Source organism: Mustela nivalis (assembly GCF_964662115.1).
Source record: "Mustela nivalis genome assembly, chromosome: 18".
NCBI classification, from domain to species: domain Eukaryota; kingdom Metazoa; phylum Chordata; class Mammalia; order Carnivora; family Mustelidae; genus Mustela; species Mustela nivalis.
The window spans coordinates 55498266-55522268 of NC_139037.1; the positions used below are offsets into that span (position 1 = coordinate 55498266).

Here is a 24003-nt window from a genome sequence, read left to right on the forward strand (position 1 = left end):
TCTCAGATTCTTTATTATCCCAAGTAATAAAAATAAAAAATAAATAAATAAGATAAATAACCCAATAAATAAAGAGGAGACCCCGTAATAAACAGCCGGCGGCTTCAGGAAGTGTAGCTGGGACTTCGACCCTGCAAAGGCCCCACCATGCTCAGGGGGTCTGAGGAGCCCACGTCGGGAGGCTCGGGGGCTGGGATCCCCGGGGACTCCGGGGTGGCCGGAAGCAGGCCTGGCAGGGGCAGGAAGCGGGCAGGTCCCCGGGGCGCCAGGTCCCGGTACGGGGAGTTGTGGGGGGGCAGGCGCAGTGGGAGGCCCAGGGTCTCAGAGTGGTAGATGTTGTATCCATCTTCCAGAAGCACTTCCCGGAAGCTGCAGGCTACGGGGTCGAAGTGGAACTGCGGGAACAAGAAGAGAGATCAGAGACATGGGATCCCTTCACATAGTCCTGCTGCAGGACCCAGGCATCCAGGCCGGCGCCCTCTTCCCTCGGACCTGGGCGTCTGGGGGCCCCCAGCTCTCTCTTCTTTCTGACCACAGAGTGCTCCCCTCCAACAGGATACAGGAGTCCAGACACTCCTAGAGAGCTGGGGGAGCCCCTCCTCCCTCAGATCCAGAGTCCAAGTCCCCAGACACAAACAACAGAAGCAGGCTCCTCCTTTCCCTCTGGGCAGTCCACCTCCCGACCCCACTTCCCAGAGAGGATTATTCCAGCCCAGGGAGCAGTCAAGGCTCTCTGAGTCCAGACAGCAGCATCTGGCTTCCTTCCAGGGGTCACAGTCACTTTACAGGCCATGGGTCCTCGGAGGGACCCTGTGCCCAGCAGGAACAGGACATGTAGGAGGACCATGCGGCCACCAGGGGTTCTAAGTCACAAGACTCAGCCTCTCAGGCCACTCTGTCATTCACAGGCCTCGTGACTCGCAGCTGGCATGTCCCTGTGTAAGCCTCAGTTTCCTCTCCTTGTAAACATGGACAAAGTCAGCTCCCACAGGTAGGGGGGCTGGCGTGGTACAAGCATGTGGAGAGCACAGGACCAAGCCTGGCCCAGGCCACAGGTGCCAGACGTGGTGCCCCAGATGGGTGAAGATGACAGGAGGGAGGGTGGAGCACAAGGAGGGGCACCCCGGAAACTCACCGATCCGTACAGTGTCCCATTCGGGCCCTGGCACAGGAACCTGGATGTTTTCACTCCCAAGATCTGAATGACCCCTGGCTTCAGGGCTTTCAGCTCCAAGAGACCTGAGGGGGAGAAAGTGGTCAGGGACTCAGAGGGCCTCTTCCCAGGCCCCTCTCTCTTGGACCTGGGAGTCCAGGCCTCCAGTCCCTCCTCCCGCAGACCACCCCTGGTCTATATACTCACTTTCGGGGCTCCGGCGGGCAGCCCCCACCACCGTGCCATCAGCCCTGATCGCTAGGTGGGCCTCCGTCTCCTGAGCGTCGTCTGTGTAGAGGTACCGCTGTCGAACTTGGCCTCCAAATTGGAGGAGGGGGCTGGAGTCAGGAATAGGGTATGCCCGGCAGGCTCCCAGCAAAAGGACTGCCATCACAGGGACCCACAGCCCCAGGTGCTCGGACCTGGCCTCCTCCCAGCCCATCAATGGCTCACGTCCTCAGGCGAGATCTGGGGTCTGGGGTCTGATAAGCGAGAGGAATGGTAGAGATTTTGTTCCAGATCCTGGCCGTCTGGGAGAGCAGAGTCACGGATCACTGCTTAGCCTGATCGCCTGGGTCCTCTCACACATGGATTCCCAGCTGAACCGAACACCCAGGTCTCCTAGAAGGGATGCAGGCTCTCCAAAATTTATATCCAGACAGACCCGCCCCGTTACCTACCTTCCCCACACCTGACCCATGATATTTGACCCACTTGGCAGGAACCAGGATTCCACGGTGGCCAGATCGGGCTGAACGGATGATGCAATCCGGGGGGGTCCTTTCAGGTGGGGACCTGGACTTCCCAGTCTGAGGAATTAGGGGGAGAGGGTTCGGAAGAACTGGGACCTGGGTGACAGGGGCTGGGGGACCGGGACCCCTGGAATCTCAGGGAGGGGAGGGCTGGGGGGCAGGGGGCTGGAAATCTGCTTCCCTGACTGACAGACTCAGACTGTGTCCCATAACTGGAATTTCTGCACGCCACCTGAATTTCTAGGTTTCTGGGGGTCACATGTGTTCCTCGATCATCAGGAAGGCTGCGAATGCCACATGACCAAAGCGTCCCCTGCAGGGACAGAGGCATCCTGACCTCAAAGTCACCAACCCCAGCCCAGATGCTCCTCCTGCACCAAAGGTCCTAGTTTCTCTCTCTCTCCTCCCTGATGCAATCGTGGTATTTCTTTCACCAGAGAAGCTATCCCCAGGCCCAGAAGGGTGCTCTCAAAATAGCTTGGGGCAGGGGGAGGGTGAGAGTCTCTGACTCAGCGTTGGAGTCCCAGCCAGGCTCTGGAGGGGGAACTGAGAGGCAGGAGCCCAAAGGGAATGAGGGGGTGGGCAGTTTCCTGGAAACCAAAGGTACAGAGACTGGCCACCTGGGTCTGAGCGAGGAGGGCACTGGGGGCCTGAACTTCTCTAACTAAAGAGGGGAGGGGACTGGGGTTGGAAGTCCAGGGTCTGAGGAAGGAGAGGCCTGGGGGCCCCACTCCTGGGTCTGGAGACATTTATGGCCAAGTCTCTGGACAGTGAAGTCAAATCCCTATTGAATGTTCACGCTTCCCTGCTGCAGCCGCCCAGGGTGGGGCTGGGTAGGGCCACCTTGACCATGGGAACAGTTTCAGGTGTGCTGCAAAGCAAAGCCTTTGAATCCCAACCTGGCACTGTGGGAGGATAAACAGGCTTCCACTCCCACCTGCCAGCTCCTTCCGGGCTCAAGGAGAGGCTATCACCAGGAGGGGCCCGTCTAGAAAGGAGCAGTTGGCACCAGACCATCCAATCCCCACGGAGGAGAGGCTGGGGGCCTCGGCTCTGGCATCTGGAGGTGTGCGGTGTGGACAGGGGCGATCAGCTGTGCCTGGTGTGCGTGGGGACACCCACAGACAGGAGGCTCCCGCGTCTGGGACCCTGACAGCTGGAGGAGGTTTTCCATCCGTTCCAGGAGCAGCCCGGCGAACGGGTTCCTCACCCCCACAGGGAGGACGAGGCAGACAGAGGGCGGAGGATCTTACTCCCAGCCGGGGCCTGGTGTCCGGGGAGTGACCGGGCTCCGAGCCTCCAGGTACCCGGGGCAGGCTGTGAGCCCGGGGTGCCAGAGAAGGGGGAGAAGTCCATGGACCCGAACACCTGGGTCCAGCATCGCGTCGGGCGCTATAAGTCCACGTCCACGGAAGGATGCCGCTGCTGGAGGCTAGGTAGGCGGATCCTGGAAAGCCCTGTGGCTGGCCGAGGCCGGAGGGGATGGGGCTGGGCGCAGGTCGCGGGGTCTGGGGAGGACAGGGGGCGGAGGCTCCCACCCCAGCCTGGGGCTCCAGGACGGGGGCGGGGCTCCGCCTCGGACCTACCTGCCTGGCCCTGGAGGGGCGGAGGCTGCGAGCCTCGGAACCGCGCCCATCTCCTTCCTCTCCTCCCCGAGCCCTTGGAGCCGGTCGGGGGAAGCGGCATGGAGGGGAGGGCTGCCGAGCCTTGGGATCTGGAGTTCGGGATTCCGGGGGCGGCCGGATGTGGACTGCACTTGCGGACGGCTCGCTGCAGTCTCGCCAAGCTGACTGCGGATCTGCCATCCGCCAGAAGCTCAGGTGAGTGGGCCTAGCAGATGCCTGGCACCTAGGAACCTGGGCCTTCCCTTCCCGCGAGGCGCACCCCCAACCTCTCGCCGCTTAGGATCTGGGGAGTCTCCACCCCGCCTGCAACTCCTGCTTCTCCAGGAACCAAGATCCCTTCCTCCAGTCTGGGCGTCCAGACTAATCCTGTTCTGCTTGGCCTGTGTCTTCCCGTCACCTCCATAGTGGAGGCTGCCCACCTCCTTCCCTTCTCCCCAGCCCCGGGTACACCAGAGAAAGGAGTTGGTGGAACATTGCCCAACTTCAGTGGGCCTCGGGGGCCCCAGGGGAGCCAGATCCCAAGATGTGGAGATGACTGCTGGGTCCCAGACCAATGCTCTCTTGGAAAACACCATTTCCCATCCCCATCCCCTGAAATTCCAAGACCTCGCTTCTCCACCCTAAGATCCAGGACCCCGATCCCCCCTTCCCCAGGACCCAGGAGTCTGAATCCTTAGTCCTCCTTCCGACTGGCCTCTGCTCCTTGACATACGTCCTTGGGCCCCTTGAGTCACTGCTAACTCATCTCTCCTCCCCTTCAGCCATGTGGGCCCCCAGCCGGCGGCAGCTCTGTCTGACCTTCCTGCTAGTCTGTGTTCTTTCAGCCGTCTTCTTCCTCCACATCCACCAAGACCTCTTTCACAGTGGCCTGGACCTGACTGCCCTGTGTCCGGCCCGCCGCCTGCTGACACCCCCTGTGGCCGTCTTCTGCCTGTCAGGCACGCCGATGGAGCCCAACGCCTCCTTTCCCTGTCTCAAGCCCCCTGCCTCGCTCTCAGGAATCTGGACCATCTACCCAGATGGCCGCTTTGGTAACCAGATGGGGCAGTACGCCACGCTGCTGGCCCTGGCCCAGCTCAACGGTCGCCAGGCGTTCATCCTGCCCGCCATGCACGCCGCGCTCGCCCCCGTGTTCCGCATCAGCCTGCCCGTGCTCGCCGCTGAGGTGGATGGCCGCATGCCGTGGCGGGAGCTACAGCTGCACGACTGGATGTCGGAGGACTACGCACACTTGGAGGACGCCTTCCTGAAGCTTACGGGCTTCCCCTGCTCCTGGACCTTCTTCCACCATCTCCGCACCCAGATCCGCAGGGAGTTCACCTTGCACGACCACCTACGGCAGGAGGCCCAGGGTCTCCTGAGCCAGCTCCGCTTGGGCCGTGCAGGGGACCGCCCTCGCACCTTCGTGGGGGTCCACGTGCGTCGTGGGGACTACCTGCAAGTCATGCCCCAGCGCTGGAAGGGGGTGGTGGGCGATCGCGCCTACCTCCAGCAGGCTATGGACTGGTTCCGGGCCCGGCACGAAGCCCCTGTCTTTGTGGTTGTCAGCAATGGCATGGCCTGGTGTCGGGAGAACATCGACGCCTCCCATGGGGACGTGATCTTTGCTGGCGATGGGCAGGAGGGCTCTCCGGGGAAGGACTTTGCGCTGCTCATGCAGTGTAACCACACCATCATGACCATAGGGACCTTCGGTTTCTGGGCCGCCTACCTGGCTGGTGGAGACACGGTCTACCTGGCAAACTTCACCCTGCCTGACTCCAACTTCCTGAAGATCTTTAAGCCAGAGGCTGCCTTCCTGCCCGAGTGGGTGGGCATTAATGCCGACTTGTCTGCACTCCAGTCGCTGGCGGGGCTGTGAGCAGCAGGGAGACTTTCTGGAATCGCTGATCAGTCTCGGGGTGGCATTTACCTGGCAGCTTCTGGGGAAACCTATGGGAGCCCCACAGCCGGTGCCCTCCCCCCCATTTCTAGAGCAGTTCTAGCTGGCTAGACTTTGAGAGAAAGGAGGGCTCTCTGTAGCTGTCTGGACATTTTAGAACCAGCAGAAGATCTTTTCCTGTGGGTTGACAATGCCCAGAGAGGCTCATATCAGTTCTAGAAGGCAGCGCCTACCTGTTCATCCCAGCCCATATCCAGAGTACTTTCTGGCGGGCTGCACCCAAGTCCAGGCAACTCCCCCTTCGAATGTTGCCCCTGGTCTTCTCGAGAAGAGAAGTCCAGTCCCCAGGACTGAGGGAACTTGTGGGTGTCCTAGAGCAAGCACCCACCAACTCCTGTCCTGTGTTTCTGGAGTCATTCTAGAGGCCCCAGCTCGAGTACCTGTGGAGAATCCTGCAGGGATCTTCCAGAGGGGTGAGGTTCTGGAATTCCAGGAGAATCTCAGGAAGGTACAATCCAAATCTTAACACCTCAACCACTGCCGGGAATATGGGTAGAAGACAGATTATGTGTAGCTAGCTGAGAGCTGACCCGAAATCTGTCTGACCTCTCAGCCCCTGAAAAGAAAGACCAAGACTCTTTTTTGAGCAGATGGACGAAAATGTGGGAGGTGGTGGGAGGGGGACAGATTCAGAAGTGTAGCCAGTTCTGGAGTGAAGTTTTTCAGAAATGTGGGAACACTTTTCTTTTTTCTTTAAGCTCAAAACTTGCCAAAGACAAGTGCCCCACAAGGCAGGTCTGAGTTGAGTTGGCCCCTCCCAATTATGGAAGTTTCCTCCTCTGCCTTCCTTCCCCTCACCCCTTCACCCCACCACCACTGGTCTGGGGGAGGTGGGGGTGGGGGGGGGGTGAAGGGCTGAGGGATGGGGAGGGATGATGGAATCCATTTTCTGGAATTCGGCCAGCTTGAATGTTTCCTTCTGCCTTGCAGAAAGCGCCTGGCAGGCATTGTGCCCCTTGCCAACCCTGGTCTGCCCCTGATATCACAGAACCACTAAATCTGACTTCAGGTTTGAAATGAATGGAGGGTGTGCAGACCCTCGGCAGTTCTCAGACCCAGGCTGTCCTCAGACCCAGGCAGAAGGGAATGCAGGGTTTGGCCACGGAGGATGGGATTCTGGACTCAGATTCCAGGAACGCCTTGAGGCTTTTGGAAGAGGGTGAAGGTGGCCTGCCAGCTTTATTACAGACAACTCTGATCACATCTGTCCACTCAGAAGAATGCAGACCCCTTTTTCAGTCTTCCTAAGGGAGTTTTGAGGGATCATTCCTGATTCGGCTGCCACAGGTGGGGGAGAGGGAGGTATGAATTAAAAGGCCACATCGCTAATGCCTGTCCCTGCAGTGTTTTGGAGTCCTGTGTGTGTGTGTGTGTGTGTAGGAGGAAAGTTTCAGAACTGCTAGGGATTCATTCACATCTAGGGGTATTGTCTTGCTCAAATCTGGCCATCTCTTGTTCTCAGAATTGTGTGAGTCATGGTGCCTGTTTTTCTGGTGGCCTGTTTCCAATGATGCAGAAAAGGAGACACCTTCCAGGACCCAAAGAACCCCAGTTCCTCAGTATTAGCCCTAGGCCTCTCTCCTCTGGGACCTGGGCATCAAGCCCCACGAGGTAGGGAGAGAAAGTGTAGGAGGAAGCGAGTGAAGTGTGTAACTCCGGAACTACATTTCCCATAGAGCCATCGGACTGGCCGGGAGAGACCCCAGGGCCTCCTGGGAGTCGTAGTCCTAGGGCTAGAAAGGGCCCCTTTCTTCATCTTCGTGGCTCCACGCCAGGTTTGCAAAAGGCCAAGTGCACCTAGCCGGAAGCCTGGGTCCGGGGGCTCAGGGAGGGGAGGAAGCTGAAAGCCAGAAGTCCTTTCCTTGGTTTTAGAAGCTGGAGGGGACAAGATACTTTCCTTTCGGGTAGGCGCTGGGAAAATTCTAGTTTGAAAAGGCGGCCGCCTCTGTGATATCATGGAACGATAGGCGGAGTCTCCCTTTGTTGCGGTCCTCTCAGACTCCGCGTTGGGCTTGTGGGCGGGGCCGAGAAAACTCCCTGGGAGTATCTTTTGGGGAGTTGGGGCCCCACGTGAGAAGCTAGAAAGGGGAAGTTGTGGAAATTCCTCGTAGACCCGGGCGAACCGTGACCGTGACTCCAGTCAAAAAGCTCTCCAAATCCCGGGACCGACCTCACCCTCGCCCCCAAACAAAATCCTTAATTTTAGTCGTGGGAAAATAGCAGAGTGGAACGACGTGGCCTGCTCATCCTGCCTAAAAGCCGTCAGCCTGGATTCGGCTCTTCAGCGGGTCCTTGTATTTGAGGACACAGCATTCAAGTTCAAGGTCGGGCAGCGGCTGTTTAGGGCTCATCGGGTCTCCGGACTCCTCGGTTTCCTAACCGAGAAGTGTGCGCCCTGCAAATTAAGGGTCTTAGTCTCGGAGAAGGGCATCTTTCCACTTAGCGTGAAAGTGTGGGGTAAAAGGACCCTTCCCGGGGTTCGGCGCGGCCTGAGCGCTCTGGTCTCAATGGGTCCGCAACTTCCCTTCCTGGTGGCGGCGCTGGCCAGCTGCCTGCTTCCTGCCCGGGCCTGTCTCATGTGTTCCACAAAGGTCGTGGAGGCGCTAGACTCCTTGGAGAAGGACTACCTGCCTGACCACTTGCCGGCCGAGAGCCACGGAAGCTTTATGAAAAGGGTGAAAGACGCCGTGCTGGATTTCAAGAACCTGCCATTTCACGAGGATTCCTATATGGGGGTTCTTGGTGAGGGCAGGGAAGAGCGTAGAAATCCTGAGTCCTGGGAAAGGAGGGGTCTGTGGCTAGGATAGCGGGGTGCCGGGGCGGGGGCGGAGGGGTTTAGTGGGAAGGGAAGGCAGGGCTGGAGTCAGAGCCTACTGGGCTCGGGAATGGAGAAGGCTGGAATGCAGATTCTGGGCCTTACCCAGGATCGGCAAATACTGTTTCCCCCACTTTAGCCTCCACTTTTGTGCTTAAAAATAAAACAAAATAAAAAACCACATTAAAAAAAACTACAACTCCCAGAAGGCAATGGGCAGACAAGCCCTTTACCAGTCTTTTCCTTGCCCAGTAGCCTCATGGGTATTGTAGTTTCTGACACTAGGTGAGCCAACGAGGCAGTAGGGCTTGTAATCTGGACTTCTGTCTCCCCCTCCCCGCATCCCTGCTTCCCACCCCTCCAGATGAGCCCACACTGGAAAACGCATCCTGGAGTTTTCTGAAGGATTTGAAACGTATCACAGACAGTAACGTAGAAGGTAAATACACAGAGGGGCCAGGGGAGGGGCTCCAGAATCTTTCGGAGAAATGGTAGTTGGTGACAACTGGTCTGGTAGTGACTCTGTGAGCCAAACTGCCCAGGTTCAAATTCCGGCTCTGTCATCTAGCCGCATGGCTTTGAGTGAGGGCCTGTGTCACCCTGCTCCTTCCCAGGTGAGCTTTTCGTGAAGGAGATGTTTTGGATGTTGAGCCTGCAGAAGGATATCCTTGCCCGCTTTGCAGCTCAGTTCCAAAAAGAGGGTGAGGGAAGACGCGAGTCCCTCAGGGACCACAGCCCCTTTTTCAACAGTCCCAGAGTCCCTGTCCCCATCCCCCCCCCCCCCCCAGCCTCCCGCTTCTCTAAGTCCAGCCCCTCCGCTCTCCCAACTCCGTCCTCCCTCGGTCCCTGGGATCCAGGCACCTGGGTCCTTCCTCCCTCAAACACAAGAGTTCAAACCCCAACCCATTGCCTCCTCTCATCTCCTTTAACTTAGCAATCTGATAATCTTTTTTTTTTTTTTTCTTTCTTTCTTCTGAGGCAGTTTTTTGTCCCAACCGATGTGGTGAGTTCGAATTTGGAAACTGGTCCTTATGCCTCATGGTCGCTCCGGTAATACCCAGCCGTTCTCCTCCCCCTTTGGGTCTCGATGTTTCTCCCTTCTCCACGTCTGAGAGGTTCTACAGTCCTTTCCTACTGCGGGCTTACTGGAAAGCCCGTCATATTGTATTTGCACTCTTTACCGAGCCTGGTTCTATCCCTCTTCCAGCGGGGCTGCCTTCTACCCCCGCCCCTTGGGCTGACCTCCCCGGGATTGGGCACCTGACCCCGCCCCAGCCCTTGGCCCTGCCCTCTCCTTTTAGCCTCCTCTCTCAGGGCGAATACAGCGTTGATCCCGCCCCTTCAGGTGTGATGTTGCAGAGTCTGGTCTGGTGCAATGGCTGCGAGCGGAGGGTTCACAAATGTCTAAGGCACCCTGATTGCGGGGGTGAGAGAGCTGGGGCCGGCAGGAGGGGGGCGGTGCAAGAGGGGCGGAGCCAGAGGAGAGCCTGAATCTAGAGAGGGCGGAGCCTGGAGCGGGCCGACGCGAGTAGGCTGGGCGGGGACCAAGCGGGAGGGAGTTGAAGGGCACGGAACTTGGAAGAAGCATCGCACCGTAACCCCCTACCCTCAGAGCGCCCAGTACTCGTCCACGAGAAGGAAGATATGATCCTGAACTGTGAGCTCAGCTGGCATCGACTCTCTCAAGGCCTGACCGATTACAGCTTTTACAGGGTGGGGCCCTCTAAATCCTGTAATCCTTGATCCCCAAGTCCATCAGGCTAGTGTGAGCCCCTTGATCCCTGTATCCACCACAGGCTTGCACCCACAATCCCTATGACCCATGACCTATCTACCAGGTTTGGTTTCTACTGATCCCTGAGGACCCCATGTCCCGACCAGTATACCCGGGACTCCCATCTCCCCCGCTGAGGCCCCATGATGATCTCACCCTCGTACAACCCCAAACCCTGAATTCCCCAGGCCTCTGTGACCCCTTGAGCTTGGGTCTAGGTTTGGGGGCAAAATTCTGAGACCTTGCTGTCCGAGGGGAAAGATCCCATCCTGACCAAGACCGCGGTGACCGCGGATGACGCAGGCGTCTACCGCTGCAGTTTGGGCACTGTCCAGTCCATCCCAGCCACGGTCCTCCGCTTTAGAGTCACAGGTTAGTGCTGCATTGTTAACAGCAGTATGGGACTCAAGGTCCCGGCGGGGAAAGCAATCAGCTTCAGGGGCGTGGTCTGGGCCACATTCCCTTTCTGCAGGGGTGTGGTTTCAGGTCACGAGGGTGTGGCTTCGTGCCCTGGGTGTGGCCCTCCCACCACAGTGTTCAGTCACTTAGGGGCTGGATTCCTTCCTGCTAGGCGTGGGTCCTGGGGCTGGCTGGAGTTGAGCAGGCTTGCGTTTGCTCGGGCGGGACCTTCGTGCCCTCCCAGGACGTCTTCCCTCTCCTCTGTCAGTGTTGCCCGAAAGGATCCGTGAAGAGCTACCGTCAGGCCAGGCTGAGGAGGCCGCAGGTCCGGGGGATTCGATTAGCCTCCAGAGGCCCCCAGCCGGCCAGCCTACATCGACACAGTGTCCGAAGTCCGAGAACATGCTGAGAGGCCGTCTGATCGGACTGCTGATCTGGGGCTTTGTGGTGCTGATAATCGGCTTTGCGACCGCGTGAGCCGCCCACTGAAGAAGGCAGGGCTTGGAGCAAGGGGCGGGATTTCCAACTTCCTAACGCCGGAGGGGGTCTGGGAGCTAGGGGGAAATACTGGGAGCTGTATTTCCGTTGGGGATGGGTCTTAGAAAACAGGGTGGGCCTTATCTAGGTGGGCTAAGCTTGGATCACTGCTAGAATTAGATCAAATATAGGGAGGCTGGGAGGGGTGTCCCTCACTCAGGACCTAATCTGGTTCTGCTGTTTGCAACCCCCACCCCCAGGATACTTTGCTTCCGGCCTGAGAGGGTGATCAGTTGCATCAAGGACTGTTTGGGCACCATGAAGGAGTCTGCCACGCCACCACAGGTTTCAAAGGGAAAAGTCACATCATCAAGGCACAAATAAAGATTTGTCTGATTGTCTCGATATCTGACTCATTCCTCCGGTCTGATCCTAACTTTTGGTTTCCCCAGAGGTCGGGGTCTGGGGATGGTCTCCTGTCTAAGAGGAGGGGCCGGGAAGCCAGCTCCTGGAGTCGTGGAAGGGCCCAACCGGCTGAAACGTAATTCCAGAATCAAGGAGCAGGGAAAGGCCAGCCCTACCCAGATCTCCTCCCTCAGGCCCAGTCCCCTCACAGGACGCCCCCTCCCCGCTCTTCCTGCCGGGTTTCCTCTTGCCTTTTCCTGTCCCCCACCCAGTGCTGGGAGCTGGGGCAGAGGCAAAGGCTGAACAGGAGCAGCAGGGTCAGGAACCAACAGGGCCAACGGAGCCAGGGCCCCAGGGTGCTGCTGGGACCTGACGCAGGGTAAGTGCCAGGGTCCCAGGAATCCAGACCCAGGAGTCAGTTCTCCTCCACCTGGCATCTCAGCACCCAGGAGTCTAGGCTCCCATCTTTCTCCTCTACTCAGAATGTCTGAGCCCCAGCCCCCCTCTATGACTGAGGAGTCTCAGTCCCCCTCTGTCCCTACCCAGCCACTCAGGGCCTCAGAATTTGGGGTCTTACCCACTCTTCCATAGGGCCATGCTATCTGGTGAGCGGAAGGAGGGCGGAAGCCCCCGCTTCGGGAAGCTCCATCTCCCCGTGGGCCTGTGGATCAATTCCCCCAGGAAGCAGCTGGCCAAGCTGGGACGTCGCTGGCCCAGTGCTGCCTCTGTTAAGTGAGTCCCCTCCACCCCAGACTCCTTCCCCTGTCCCATCTGCTTCCCATTTGTCCCCGTTTATAACCCAGTCTCTGTGCCGGGTAATGCCAGGGGCCCCAGGGATTGGCTTCCAGTTCTTGTCCTGAAAGGCAAGTGAGCTGGCAGGCAGGAGGAGACCGTGGGCCTTAGCGCTCTCAGGCCCAGGGTGGGGAGTCCTGGGGCTGTAGATGGGGTTAGGCTGGATGGACAAGGGGATGGGGAAACAGGGGTTTGGTTCACCTTCCTTCCTCCCCTCCCTGCTTCTTGGAATTTCCTTCTGGGGGACTTGCCTTTTATTTATGTATTTATCTCTCTCTTTGCTTCTGGCCTCTGCCCAACCTCATCTCTGTTGCTTCACACACCCCCCCCCCCGCCCTCACCCCCAATCTCTCACCCTTCTGTGGGTACCTTGTCTCCCATCTTCTTCGTTCTCTGGGGCTCCGTCCCTCTTTTTCTCTGGGTTTCTGTTGCCCTTTCTCTGCTTCCCTGTTCCCTCTCAATGGGTCTCTGTCCATTCCCCCCGCCCCACCGCCGCCATCCCTTCCTCCTGGGTCTCTGTCCCCTCTGTCTGGATCTTTGCCCACCTCCCTCCTTCTCTACCATCTACTCCCTTCTCTGCCTGTCTTTCTGGGTCTTTCTCCCGCCTCCACTCCCCGGCGGACTCCCAGGTCGTCGTCTTCGGACACGGGAAGCCGCAGCAGCGAGCCGCTGCCCCCGCCGCCGCCGCACGTGGAGTTGCGGCGAGTGGGCGCGGTCAAGGCGGCCGGAGGAGCCTCGGGGAGTCGCGCCAAGCGCATCTCCCAGCTCTTTCGGGGCTCGGGGACCGGGGCCACGGGGTCCGGCGGCGCGGGAGGCCCCGGGACTCCAGGGGGCGCCCAGCGCTGGGCCAGCGAAAAGAAGCTGCCGGAGCTGTCAGCCGGCGTGGCCCCCGAGCCCCCGCTGGCCACGCGCGCCACGGCGCCCCCGGGGGTCCTCAAGATCTTCGGCGCCGGGCTGGCGTCGGGAGCCAACTACAAGAGCGTACTGGCCACCGCGCGCTCCACGGCACGTGAGCTGGTGGCCGAGGCGCTGGAGCGCTATGGGCTGGCGGGCAGCCCCGCCGGCAGCCCGGGCGAGAGCAGCTGCGTGGACGCCTTCGCGCTGTGCGACGCGCTGGGCCGGCCAGCGGCGGGCGGCATGGGCAGCGGCGACTGGCGGGCGGAGCACCTGCGCGTGTTGGGCGACTCGGAGCGTCCACTGCTGGTGCAGGAGCTGTGGCGAGCGCGGCCCGGCTGGGCGCGGCGTTTCGAGCTGCGGGGCCGCGAGGAGGCGCGCCGCCTGGAGCAGGAGGCCTTCGGGGCGGCGGACAGTGATGGTGAGCCCGCCAGCCGGATTCTGGGGGCGGGGCTTTGCGGGCTAGGGCGGGGCCTGCGGGAGGTGGGGGCGGGGCTGGGGGCGGGGCCGGGGCCGGGCGGGATCCGGGCTGGACTGGAGCTACGAGTCGTAGGCTGGAGGCGGGACCCGCGGGAGAGAAGAGGACTGGGAGTGTGACCTATAGCACCAGGTCTAGTGGGGAGTGGGGCTGGGGCCAGGCCAGAGGTTTTGGCAGAGCTGGTGGGCGGGGCCTGCAGAACAGAGGTGTTGAGTGGCAGCCTGGCCTCTGGCAGGAAGCCTCTCAGAGCAATAGGTTGAAGGGGTTCATGAGGGACCAGGCCCGTGTAGATTAAGCGTATAAGGGGAAGGGACTTGGGAAGTGAATAAATGGACTACTTGATCTGGGCCTAGAGTAGGGCGGAGCCTCAGGGGAGCTGGCCTTGGAGCAGGTGCCCTAGGCTCTGTGGACTGCAGAGTGTGAATGGGAGACTTGAGGGTGGCTCAAGGGAAATGAAGAGAGAGAGTGTTTGTAGAGGCCGAGGAAGGTCATGCTTGCATGCCGGCCCAGTCACGGAGAAGGCCGGGCCTGGAACAGGAGGTGATGCCTTTGGTGGAACAGGGCGCACGGAGCCGGGTCTGGCAGGGATGGGGCCTGGCTCAGGGCCACGGGCCGCTCAGGGAGCCTTCTACAGCTTTTCTGTTTCTGAGTCTCCCTTTGAGAGACAAAGTGTTGTAGTAGTTATACGCATGAGCTTTGAACTCTGGCTTGAATTCCAATCTATCCTTTGCCAGTTAAACTGAGTGAAACCCTAGGCGAAGGTGAGATGAGATCATGTATAACAGGGCTTTAGTACAAGACTTGGCACATAGTAGTTGCTTAATAAAGAATGGCGATTATAACCATCGCTCTCTCCCCCCAACTCCCAAAAGCATTCGTTGAGGGCCTACTGTTAGCCACACATTATTTAGGGCCGTGGGGGAATGCAGTGAGCAAATGACAGGTGAGGGTCCCACCCTGCTATGTTTTACAGCCTGGTGAGAACAATCAGTTCACTCCTTGGGCCCGGTGTGGTGCAGCAGTGCCCTGCACGTAGTAGGTGCCCCCTCCCCCTCAAAAAACAGTTGAAAGAATGAATTTCTGAGCTGAAAACTGCAAGGTGGGTAGGAGTCAGGCAGAAAGTGTGTTCCAGGCACAGGGAACTGCGTATGCAAAAACCTAAATGTGGGAACCCGCCTCATTTCTCTGTAAATTCTTCGTCTCTTCACAACCGGCCTCTTTCCAGTCTCATCCCTCCATGTCTCTCGGCAGGCACGGGCGCCCCCTCGTGGCGGCCACAAAAGAACCGCTCCCGGGCGGCGTCCGGCGGGGCGGCGCTAGCCAGTCCCGGCCCGGGGTCGGGGTCAGGGCCCCCGGCTGGGACTGGGGGCAAAGAGCGCTCGGAAAACCTGTCCCTGCGGCGCAGCGTGTCAGAGCTCAGCCTGCAGGGGCGGCGGCGGCGGCAGCAGGAGCGCCGGCAGCAGGCACTGAGCATGGCCCCGGGGGCAGCGGACGCCCAGATCGGACCCACAGACCCTGGCGACTTCGATCAGTTAACCCAGTGCCTCATCCAGGCCCCCAGCAACCGTCCCTACTTCCTGCTGCTCCAGGGCTACCAAGACGCCCAGGTAAGCGCAGTCTATCCCACTGGAAGAGACCTATGCTCTACCCTTCCGTGGCAGGGAGACAAAATTACAACTCCCAGAATTCCTTGCGATTTGGTAGTCTCGGGTATGCCCCATTAAGGTTCCAGTGTAGGAGATGATATTGTCAGAGATGGGGCATGGAGGGCCGGGGGAAGGTGGTGGTGGTGGGGGTTGACGGCTGAAAAGATCTGGATGGAAGAACAAGTAGCCGATGGCTCATTTCATGCCAAACTGAGGGAAAGCACTGTCTTTGGTGGGGAGGGGTTGTGAGAGTCTATTGTAAAAAAGGGATCTCCTTGTAAGGTTCTGTTTCTTGATGAGGAGTAATGGAAGTGTCTGTTTTGTTTGGGAAGAAGATAATTTGATGGATGAATGGAATCTTGTTCTGGATAAGCCTGCATTTTTTGGAAAGGAGTGGACTAATCCATTCTTTAAATGTGCTGGTTTACACTAGAACGATCTGACTATTGTTGATGGGGGTAGGTGATACTCATACTTCTATTTTTTATATTTGGGTGACAATAGAACTTGCTTGAGTGTTAGGAAGCAAAGGGGGAGAAAGGATTAGGAGTTAGAAAATTACTAGTGGGTTACTGGGAAATTATTTCATTAATAGAAACATAATGTATTATTGGAAATACTCACTTTTGTGCAGGTGATGATTGGGAGAGTCATTTTCATGATGTTGTTCAACTTTGGGTAACAGTCAAGTGGTACAAGTCACGTTCAACAGGTGCTTCTGGGAATCAGTGGGAAAGGCCACTGGTGGAACTTAGTGATTAGTCCCATTTTTACTGTCATAGAGAGTGATCAATTGGGTTAGGTGGCCTGGCTTTATAATTGAGTGAATGAGGAAGACTATTTAGAGAAGGGCTCGCTTAGAAGAATTCATTCTTCCTTGTTGGGGCAAGAGGATGGGGCAAGTTCATTATAGGGAGGAGTTTGCATATATTACAACAGCCTATTTCTCCAGGCAAGGTTGGAGAATAGGAAGGTCTATTTTGGGAAGATACTCAAATTGGAAGGATCTGTTCTGGGAGTACAGGAGAGTCTCTTATTGGAAGAGGGGAAAACATTGGAAGCATTCATTCTTTTGAGTGAGGTTCACAAGAAATTCCTTTTTAAGAAAGAGGCTTCATTGGAAGTCTTTCTTCCTTGGGATCAGGAGTAAGAGGTGAATCTCTCATAGAGGGGAATTTATCTGCACTCATGTAGTCGTGAGTGGCCATCTTTGGAATTCTCTATCATGGGAATGAGGGTAGTAGACAAGTCCATTGTAGTACTATGTCTCTTTGGAAGTGAGTCCAGCATGGGTTGGGGAAAAATGAGAGTTCATTGTAGAAAGGGGTGTCTCCCCAGAGTGCATACTTGTGGGGTGCATACTTGTGGGGTGGAGAAAATGGAAGAAACCTTTGTTCGAAGGGGGAATCTCTTTAGAGATATCTATCCCTTGTTTTGGAAATATTCAGAGAAGCTGTTATTGGAAGGAGAAACGTCTTTGGTAGTCTCCATCATGGGGTTCCTAAAAGAAAGATTTCCTTGGAAAGTTCCATTCTTTGTAATAGGACAGTCCATTTTAGTAGCGGGGTGTGATATTCTTGGAAGCACCTGTTCTTTGAGCTGGATGTTGTGGGACAAGTGTACTGTGGGAACGGATTGCCTTGTTAGGGTCCATTCAGAGGAGGTGAGAAGATGGGAGAGTCTACTGGACAAAGGCTTCCTAGAAACCATCAACAATTTGAGGGAGGGGAATTCTAGAGCCCCTATAAAGAAAGGAGTTTCCTTATAAGCAGCTGATCTTCAAGATGAGTGTTAGGGGGCAGTCTGTCACAGGAAGTGCCTTTGAGAGGTCCACTCATGCATGCTTGGGTGGAGGTAATTGGTGAGTCCTTGACATCCCAACAGATCTCCTTGGAAGTGTTCATTCTAAGGAAGGTGGTTGATGGGCGAGTTGGGTGTGACAAAAGGTCCTCCTTGCAAGTGTCCATTTCGCCTGGAGCTGTCCCTCCTGTATCTTCCTTTCCCCTCCAGGACTTCGTGGTATATGTGATGACGCGGGAGCAGCATGTCTTTGGCCGGGGCGGGAACTCCTCGGCCCGCGGGGGGTCCCCGGCCCCATATGTGGACACCTTTCTCAATGCCCCTGACATCCTGCCGCGGCACTGCACTGTGCGAGCGGGACCTGAGCCCCCGGCCATGGTGCGCCCATCCCGGGGTGCCCCAGTCACGCACAACGGGTGCCTCCTGCTGCGGGAGGCGGAGCTGCACCCTGGCGATCTACTGGGGCTGGGTGAGCACTTCCTCTTCATGTACAAGGACCCCCGCACTGGAGGCTCGGGGCCGGCGCGGCCGTCCTGGCTGCCCGCCCGCCCTGGGGCCGCCCCGCCGGGTCCCGGCTGGGCCTTCTCTTGCCGCCTATGCGGCCGGGGCCTGCAGGAGCGGGGCGAGGCGCTGGCGGCCTACTTAGACGGCCGCGAGCCGGTGCTGCGCTTCCGGCCGCGCGAGGAAGAGGCGCTCCTGGGCGAGATTGTGCGCGCTGCGGCTGCGGGCGCTGGGGACCTGCCACCGCTCGGGCCCGCCACGCTGCTGGCGCTGTGCGTGCAGCATTCAGCCCGGGAACTGGAGCTGGGCCACCTCCCACGCCTGCTGGGCCGCCTGGCCCGTCTAATCAAGGAGGCTGTCTGGGTGAGTGCCTCCCGCCACCGTCGGCGCCCCAGGTTCTTTCCCCAGCCACGCCTCCTCTCCACCTTCCAGCTGTGTGGGCGGGTTGAAACCACTCCTTCCAGGATGCTCCGGGAAGAGGGGTTGGGGCTATTACGCAAGGGGGCTTACGGGGATGCTGGGAGCTGTGGATTCATCCACGGTGCTAGAAGAGAAGGCAGTGAAATACCACCTTTGCACCTGTGGGATAACGGGAGAAATCATTCTGGGAGATCGGGCGAGATCCCGCTGGATGAGAAGTCGGGAGAGACCATTGTGGGAGTTGAGGCCCGCAGCCCCTTGGGCGGGGCTTTGAGTAGTCGCGGTCCAGACCATTCTTGGAGGGGAGGAAGAACAAATTTGTCCGATTTACAGATGGAAGTGCCTGGGAGAAATCATCCAGAATGGGGTTTCCATTCCCACTGAGTTCTAAGATTCCATCCAATGGGTTCCAGCCCACTGAGCTAGGGCTCATTAGAAGCTTAAGGAAGTGTCTTGGTTGGGGGCGGGGTAGGGCGGGGTAAGAAGATACTATTTGAGCGGACCTGAGGGCGATAGACCACTCACAATCATAAGGGTTTGTGTTTTAAAAGCTAAGAAGAGGAGAGACCATTCTGATGCTTGAGGGTTAGAGTCCATTTGAGTGGGGAGAGTCTCTGTCAAAAAGGTGCTTCTAGAAACACCAGGGTATTAACTCGTAGGCCTCTCCCCAACCACCCTCCCCCACAACCTTGACTCTGATCTTTCTGTTCTACAGGAAAAGATTAAGGAAATTGGAGACCGTCAGCCTGAGAAGTAAGAGAAGTTCTGGGGAGAAGAAATTAAAGGGATGTAGGGGTGGGGGTTTGCAGCGGGGGCTCTTTCACTCCATTCCTGGCTTAGTGTAGGTTTTTGCTCTTCCTCACCACTCAACTTTTCCAGCCCTGAAATGAGGATTGGTCTCGGTCCCCAATTAGACCTTGGGGTCTAATTTCGGGGTTTGGACAAAGTGAGGATTGGGCAAAGATCACACACAGGTCCTTTTCTCCTTCCCCAGCCACCCGGAGGGAGTCCCCGAGGTGCCCTTGACTCCCGAGGCTGTGTCCGTAGAGCTGCGGCCGCTCATGCTATGGATGGCCAACACCACGGAGCTGCTGAGCTTTGTGCAGGAGAAGGTGCTGGAGATGGAGAAGGAGGCTGACCAGGAGGGTGAGCTCTGACCCAAGCCCAAGCCTGTCCAAGTCCCCTGTCATTCCTGCTGCTTGGGGACTTGGGCTCCTGCCTGTCAGCCTCCGGTTCTCTCTCTCACCCCCAGGTCTGTCCTCAGACCCACAGCTCTGCAATGACTTGGAATTATGTGATGAGGCCATGGCCCTCCTGGACGAGGTCATCATGTGTACCTTCCAGCAGTCTGTCTACTACCTCACCAAGGTTGGTCTCCTCCCCTGCTTCCTGTCTGACATAATCTCATTTCCGGTTGGAATTATGTCGGATCGCTCCTATGTCACTTCCTGTTTGACCTTATAAGAGTCCCTGCTGCTCTGACATCACTTCCCATTCACCGAAGCACTTTGCTGTTCTGGTACCACTTCCTGTTTGAGCCTACATCACTTCCTGTCTTTCCGGTTCTCTTCCTGTCTCTATAACGATCCCCTCTTGACAGGCTAACTTTATTACCTATGGTTTTATCAACATTTTCACTTTTTTAAGCACCTGTTTTCTAAGTTCACTGGTAAATTTAATAGATGATCAATCGATGGATAGATGATAGGACTCAAACAGTGCCGGACACTGTCATTTAAATAAAATGTCCTCTCGAATCTGGCCTCACTTCCAGTGTTTGCTGACTTACTTCCTACAGCTCTGAATTCACTCCCTTTTCCGAGCCACAGAGGTTCTCCCTGGAGTGCTAGTCCTGCAAGACTTTGCCCCCACCACCCTTGACCTTAAGATGGTGTCTTGGAATTCTAGGGTTTCAGGCTTCTGGAACTCAGGGCCTGAGTTCCTTTCTGTAACAGCAAAGGAGATCTTTGGGGAGAGTCCTTCTGTTCCTTTAGCAGCCTTGATTGGTGAAGCCCGTTCCTCCAACGCTTCGCCTCTTGTCCATCCCTGCCAAGTGTAGCTTTATTTCTTCTTTGCCTCTGACCTCATTTCCTGTCCTTAGCCTGGTCTCACTTTCCACTGGCTCACTGCCATGCAACCCCCACTTCCTGACTCTTCATTCTTTTTCTTTCCTTCGGGAACTCTGGGCTGTCTCTGTTGAGAATAACAAGTCCTATGAGGTAGGAGAGGTGGTCTTAAAATTCCCAAGAAACTCCGGGAGGCTTTCTTAAGACTTGAGGTGTCCTTCACCTGATGAATGCTAGATGCCCATCTGGAAAGTAGGGATTTTCTCACAAAGAACCTTTAGCATGTTGCAGGTAGAATGGACTAGAATTCCCAGAAGCTCTGTCACCCTGAAACTTCCAGGAAGTGCAGTCCAATCACTTGTTTTCATCTCTGTGTGTTCTTAGACTCTGTATTCAACCCTGCCGGCTCTCCTGGATAGTAACCCTTTCACAGCTGGGGCAGAGTTGCCAGGGCCTGGCGCAGACCTGGGGGCCATGCCTCCAGGCTTGAGACCTACCCTGGGCGTGTTCCAGGCGGCCCTGGAACTGACCAGCCAGTGTGAGCTGCACCCGGACCTTGTGTCTCAGACTTTCGGTTATTTGTTCTTCTTCTCCAATGCATCCCTTCTCAACTCGCTGATGGAACGAGGTGAGGGTCAGACTGGGGAAGGGGTGGCGAGGAAAGCACGGGAACCTCTGAGACACATCAAATCAGATACCACGCCCCACGATCCAGCCTTATGTTTAGGGACTCTGGAGAGCAAGCTCCAGATCCCAAGCTGAAGGATAGGAAGGATCTGGGATGTGGGAGGGCCAGGTCCACACACCCATTGCCTTTCATACTCTTCCCCACAGGTCAAGGTCGACCTTTCTATCAATGGTCCCGAGCGGTCCAAATCCGAACGAACTTGGACCTTGTCTTGGACTGGCTGCAGGGGGCCGGGCTGGGTGACATTGCCACTGAATTCTTCCGGAAACTCTCGATAGCTGTGAACCTCCTTTGCGTGCCCCGCACCTCCCTTCTCAAGGTGACTGCTGATTCCTGACCTCTTGATTCCTCCACCCCACTCAGCCATGATCTGTTTTCAGCTCACCCTTGGATCTCCCCTTGGACTTTGTGTTATCCCTGGTCCCAGCTCTGACACTGTGGGTGATGCATCGACAGTAGAAGGAAATCAGCCACAAGTGTCCCCAACTGCATCTGAATCCCATGGTACTTACTAATGCTAGTTTCCAAGGCCAACGCTCAGACGTGCTGATTCAGAAAGTCTGCTCTGAGACCAAGGAATGTGATAGTTAAATCATGCATGGAACATAAACGACACAACTGACACTGTCTAGCGCTTCTCACCGAATGTTGACTAAGCCTCATGAAATAGGTTATTAACTGATAATTCGTTTCGGACAAGGAAACTGAGAATCAGGTAAAATAAGTGACTTGATTTCATTTATTTATATCTACCAAACTTTTACAGAGCATTCGATAAGCACCAGGCAGTGTCCAAAGCACTTTGCAATCTTGCCTTATTGAATCCTTGGAACCACCCCGTTAGGTAGTCGCTATTCCTGCCCACACCCAATTGACAGATGTAGAAAGTGAGGCACAGTGACTTGCCAGAAGGTAATGAGTAGTCAAGCTGGGATTTTTGGACCCAGGCAGTCTGGGTTCCCAGCGTTTGGGTTTTACCCCAGTGATGATTCAGATGTCATCTCAGTTGGGTGTAGACATTTTCAGATACAAAAAGCAGCCACAGTACAGTAATGAAGGCTTCAGTACATGTCATCAGCTTCAGTAATACAAACTAATGGCCAGTTTTGTTGTTCTCCACCCTCCCCACCAACACCTACATCCTCATCTATGCAGAAGCAAATCACTTTTTAAAAAAAAGATTTTATCTATTTATTTGACAGAGAAAGAAAGAGGAAGCAAAAGCACACAGCAGAGGGAGCTGCAGGCAGAGGGAGAGGGAGAAGCAGGTTCCCCTCTGAGCCAGGAGCCCAAATCAGGGCTTGATCCCAGGACCCTGGGATCTTGACTTGAACAGACAACAGACCTGAGCCACCCAGGCGCCCCAAATCACATTTTATTTAAAGTGCCCTTTCCCACTGAAAGCGCTCTTTCCCACCGTCACTTTGGCTGACAGCCTGGCCTCACAGTGTCTGGAAGATATCACACAGACACCACAATCTAGCCACCACACCCATGCCCTTTATGGAGGGCCTTCCATTTTAGGATTTCTCAGCTGCCCAGTAATGACCATAGATTTCTCACTTGATCTTCCCACCAGGCTTCATGGAGCAGCCTACGAACTGACCACCCCACACTGACCCCTGCTCAGCTCCACCATCTGCTCAGCCACTACCAGCTGGGTCCTGGCCGTGGGCCACCACCTGCCTGGGACCCTCCCCCTGCAGAGCGAGATGCTGTGGACACAGGTGAGGAGAGACAGGGACAGAGGCACTGGAGTTGTCAGCGTTTTTTGTTTTGTTTTGTTTTCCTCTTGGTCTCAGGACCCAGGAATCCATAGCGCCAGCCTCTTCCTCCTTCTGACCCAGGATTCTGGACCCTTAGCCCTCTCCTCCATCAAGACTTAAGTGATGGACCCCAACACCCTCCTCCCCAGGGTATATAAGTTCAACCCCTAGATCCCTTTTTCCCCAGGCTTCAGGGCCCCAGTCTCTTCCCCCGACAACCTTCCCTCCTCACCCAGGAGTTCAGGTTCCAGTCCCCTCCATTACGTAAAACTAAGTTCCCAGACCTTCCTTCCTTATGCAGCTAAGAACCCAATACCTCGTCCGTTTCCCGAGCAACGGTGGCCTTTCTCTGTCTGAAACTACAACTCCCATGACCCTTGAGGACTCCCGAGAGTCCTGATTGCGTGGATCCAGCTCTAGGAATTGCTGGGGTTTTGAACTTTTTCCTTCCTTCGGGAGTGACACAGCCTCTCCCCAACACTGCTGCCCCACGCCCATTTTCAGAGTTTGACTCCGTCTTCTTTGGTCTCTTAGGGGACATCTTCGAAAGCTTCTCTTCCCATCCTCCCCTCATCCTGCCCTTGGGCAGCTCGCGCCTGCGCCTCACGGGTCCTGTGACGGACGACGCCCTACACCGTGAACTGCGCAGGCTCCGCCGCCTCCTCTGGGATCTTGAGCAGCAGGAACTGCCGGCCAATCACCGCCACGGACCTCCCGTGGCCCCGCCTCCTTGAAAGCCAATAACAAACGAGCGCGCGAACCTTGAATAATTCTTCAGCAGCTAATCCCCGGAGCCCGCCTGAGCTCAGAGCTCTCTGGGAGTTGTAGTTCTTTCCCCGCGTGGGATGCCGGGAGTTTGAGTTTTCGGGTAGTAGAGGTTGGGACAATGGGAAGATGGGCTTGGGATGTGAGCGCAAGGAGCAATAAAGGTATCTGTGGTATTGGCAGCGCCTCACTTGTAAGACACGGGAACGCTGGTGGTGATGATTTTCTGCGGATTAGAGCACCAGGGTCCTCGACTAGAGTGTTGGGTTCTTGCCGAGTCCGAGGAGGTATTTATAGCCTTGGCCTCAGCTTGCCCTGCTGTGTGAAATCCAAACCCGGAGCCCTGGGGCCTCCCACGCATTTCAGGACAGAGCTCTAAGCTTGGTCTGCCAGATACCAGGCCCTCAGTCCTGCCGGAGGGAACCAGACTTCTCTCCCTCCGACCCCAAAGACTATAGTACAGACCTCTTCTCCGTCAGACCCAGGAGTCCGGGTCCCCAGCCCCCATCTGGACATTTCTGCCTGTGGGGCACAATGCCGAATCCCAACACCTCTCGTCCTTGTGCTGGCATCCCTCCTTCCTCACATCCGGAAGTCCGGGCCCCCACCCAACTCCTCCCTCAAACCCGGGAGTCCAGGTCCCCAGCCCCCTTATCCCTCGGATCCAGGAGTTCGGGGCTCCAGTTTGAATTTTCCACTCCCCTAAATCCGACTCCTGCTGCTGCGTCAGGGAAAAAATAAGCGACAGGTGACACCTGCCCGCAGGCTTGGGTCGCGACCACCTGCTCCCGCTGCTCAACCGGCGCCCCTCTACAGGCACCTGCTTCTGTCAGTCCGCCCGCCAC

At 56.8% G+C, this 24003-nt stretch overlaps 4 protein-coding genes across 13 annotated transcripts; 3 read left to right on the forward strand and 1 right to left on the reverse strand.

Annotated features, from left to right (window-relative positions):
• Nucleotides 1-3537, reverse strand: FGF21 (fibroblast growth factor 21). Its single transcript, XM_082710456.1, has 4 exons — nt 3492-3537; nt 1361-1774; nt 1136-1239; nt 1-395 (listed from the first exon to the last, which is right to left on the reverse strand). Exons 2-4 carry the CDS (start codon nt 1593-1595, stop codon nt 105-107), a joined length of 630 nt encoding a protein of 209 aa, XP_082566582.1. The 5' UTR covers nt 1596-1774; nt 3492-3537; the 3' UTR covers nt 1-104.
• Nucleotides 404-6801, forward strand: FUT1 (fucosyltransferase 1 (H blood group)). 6 transcript variants are annotated; one of them, XM_082710376.1, is made up of 6 exons: nt 404-939; nt 1875-1940; nt 2150-2287; nt 3124-3341; nt 3563-3725; nt 4395-6801. In XM_082710376.1, exons 3-6 carry the CDS (start codon nt 2196-2198, stop codon nt 5389-5391), a joined length of 1470 nt encoding a protein of 489 aa, XP_082566502.1. In that variant the 5' UTR covers nt 404-939; nt 1875-1940; nt 2150-2195; the 3' UTR covers nt 5392-6801. The 6 variants fall into 6 exon arrangements, with proteins under 6 accessions (XP_082566502.1, XP_082566503.1, XP_082566504.1 ...); XM_082710377.1 differs by lacking the exons at nt 404-939; nt 1875-1940 and having other exon boundaries at nt 2147-2287; XM_082710378.1 differs by lacking the exons at nt 404-939; nt 1875-1940; nt 2150-2287 and adding an exon at nt 2418-2508.
• A 369-nt stretch (nt 6802-7170) lies between these two features.
• On the forward strand, nt 7171-11342 carry IZUMO1 (izumo sperm-oocyte fusion 1). Of its 4 annotated transcripts, XM_082710416.1 has the most exons (10): nt 7171-7376; nt 8064-8214; nt 8652-8726; nt 8902-8988; nt 9270-9290; nt 9633-9713; nt 9900-10000; nt 10280-10433; nt 10729-10933; nt 11198-11342. In XM_082710416.1, the coding sequence occupies exons 2-10, from the start codon at nt 8139-8141 to the stop codon at nt 11319-11321; spliced, it is 924 nt and encodes a 307-aa protein (XP_082566542.1). In that variant the 5' UTR covers nt 7171-7376; nt 8064-8138; the 3' UTR covers nt 11322-11342. The 4 variants fall into 4 exon arrangements, with proteins under 4 accessions (XP_082566542.1, XP_082566541.1, XP_082566539.1 ...); XM_082710415.1 differs by lacking the exon at nt 7171-7376 and having other exon boundaries at nt 7398-8214; nt 10729-10954; XM_082710413.1 differs by lacking the exon at nt 7171-7376 and having other exon boundaries at nt 7398-8214.
• Nucleotides 11343-11610: 268 nt separating this feature from the next.
• Nucleotides 11611-23334, forward strand: RASIP1 (Ras interacting protein 1). 2 transcript variants are annotated; one of them, XM_082710315.1, is made up of 12 exons: nt 11611-11721; nt 11934-12074; nt 12764-13449; nt 14758-15113; nt 17163-17816; nt 18589-18626; nt 18868-19019; nt 19126-19241; nt 20324-20567; nt 20774-20946; nt 22207-22354; nt 22928-23334. In XM_082710315.1, the coding sequence occupies exons 2-12, from the start codon at nt 11938-11940 to the stop codon at nt 23125-23127; spliced, it is 2904 nt and encodes a 967-aa protein (XP_082566441.1). In that variant the 5' UTR covers nt 11611-11721; nt 11934-11937; the 3' UTR covers nt 23128-23334. The 2 variants fall into 2 exon arrangements, with proteins under 2 accessions (XP_082566441.1, XP_082566442.1); XM_082710316.1 differs by having other exon boundaries at nt 19138-19241.
• Nucleotides 23335-24003: the final 669 nt, after the last annotated feature.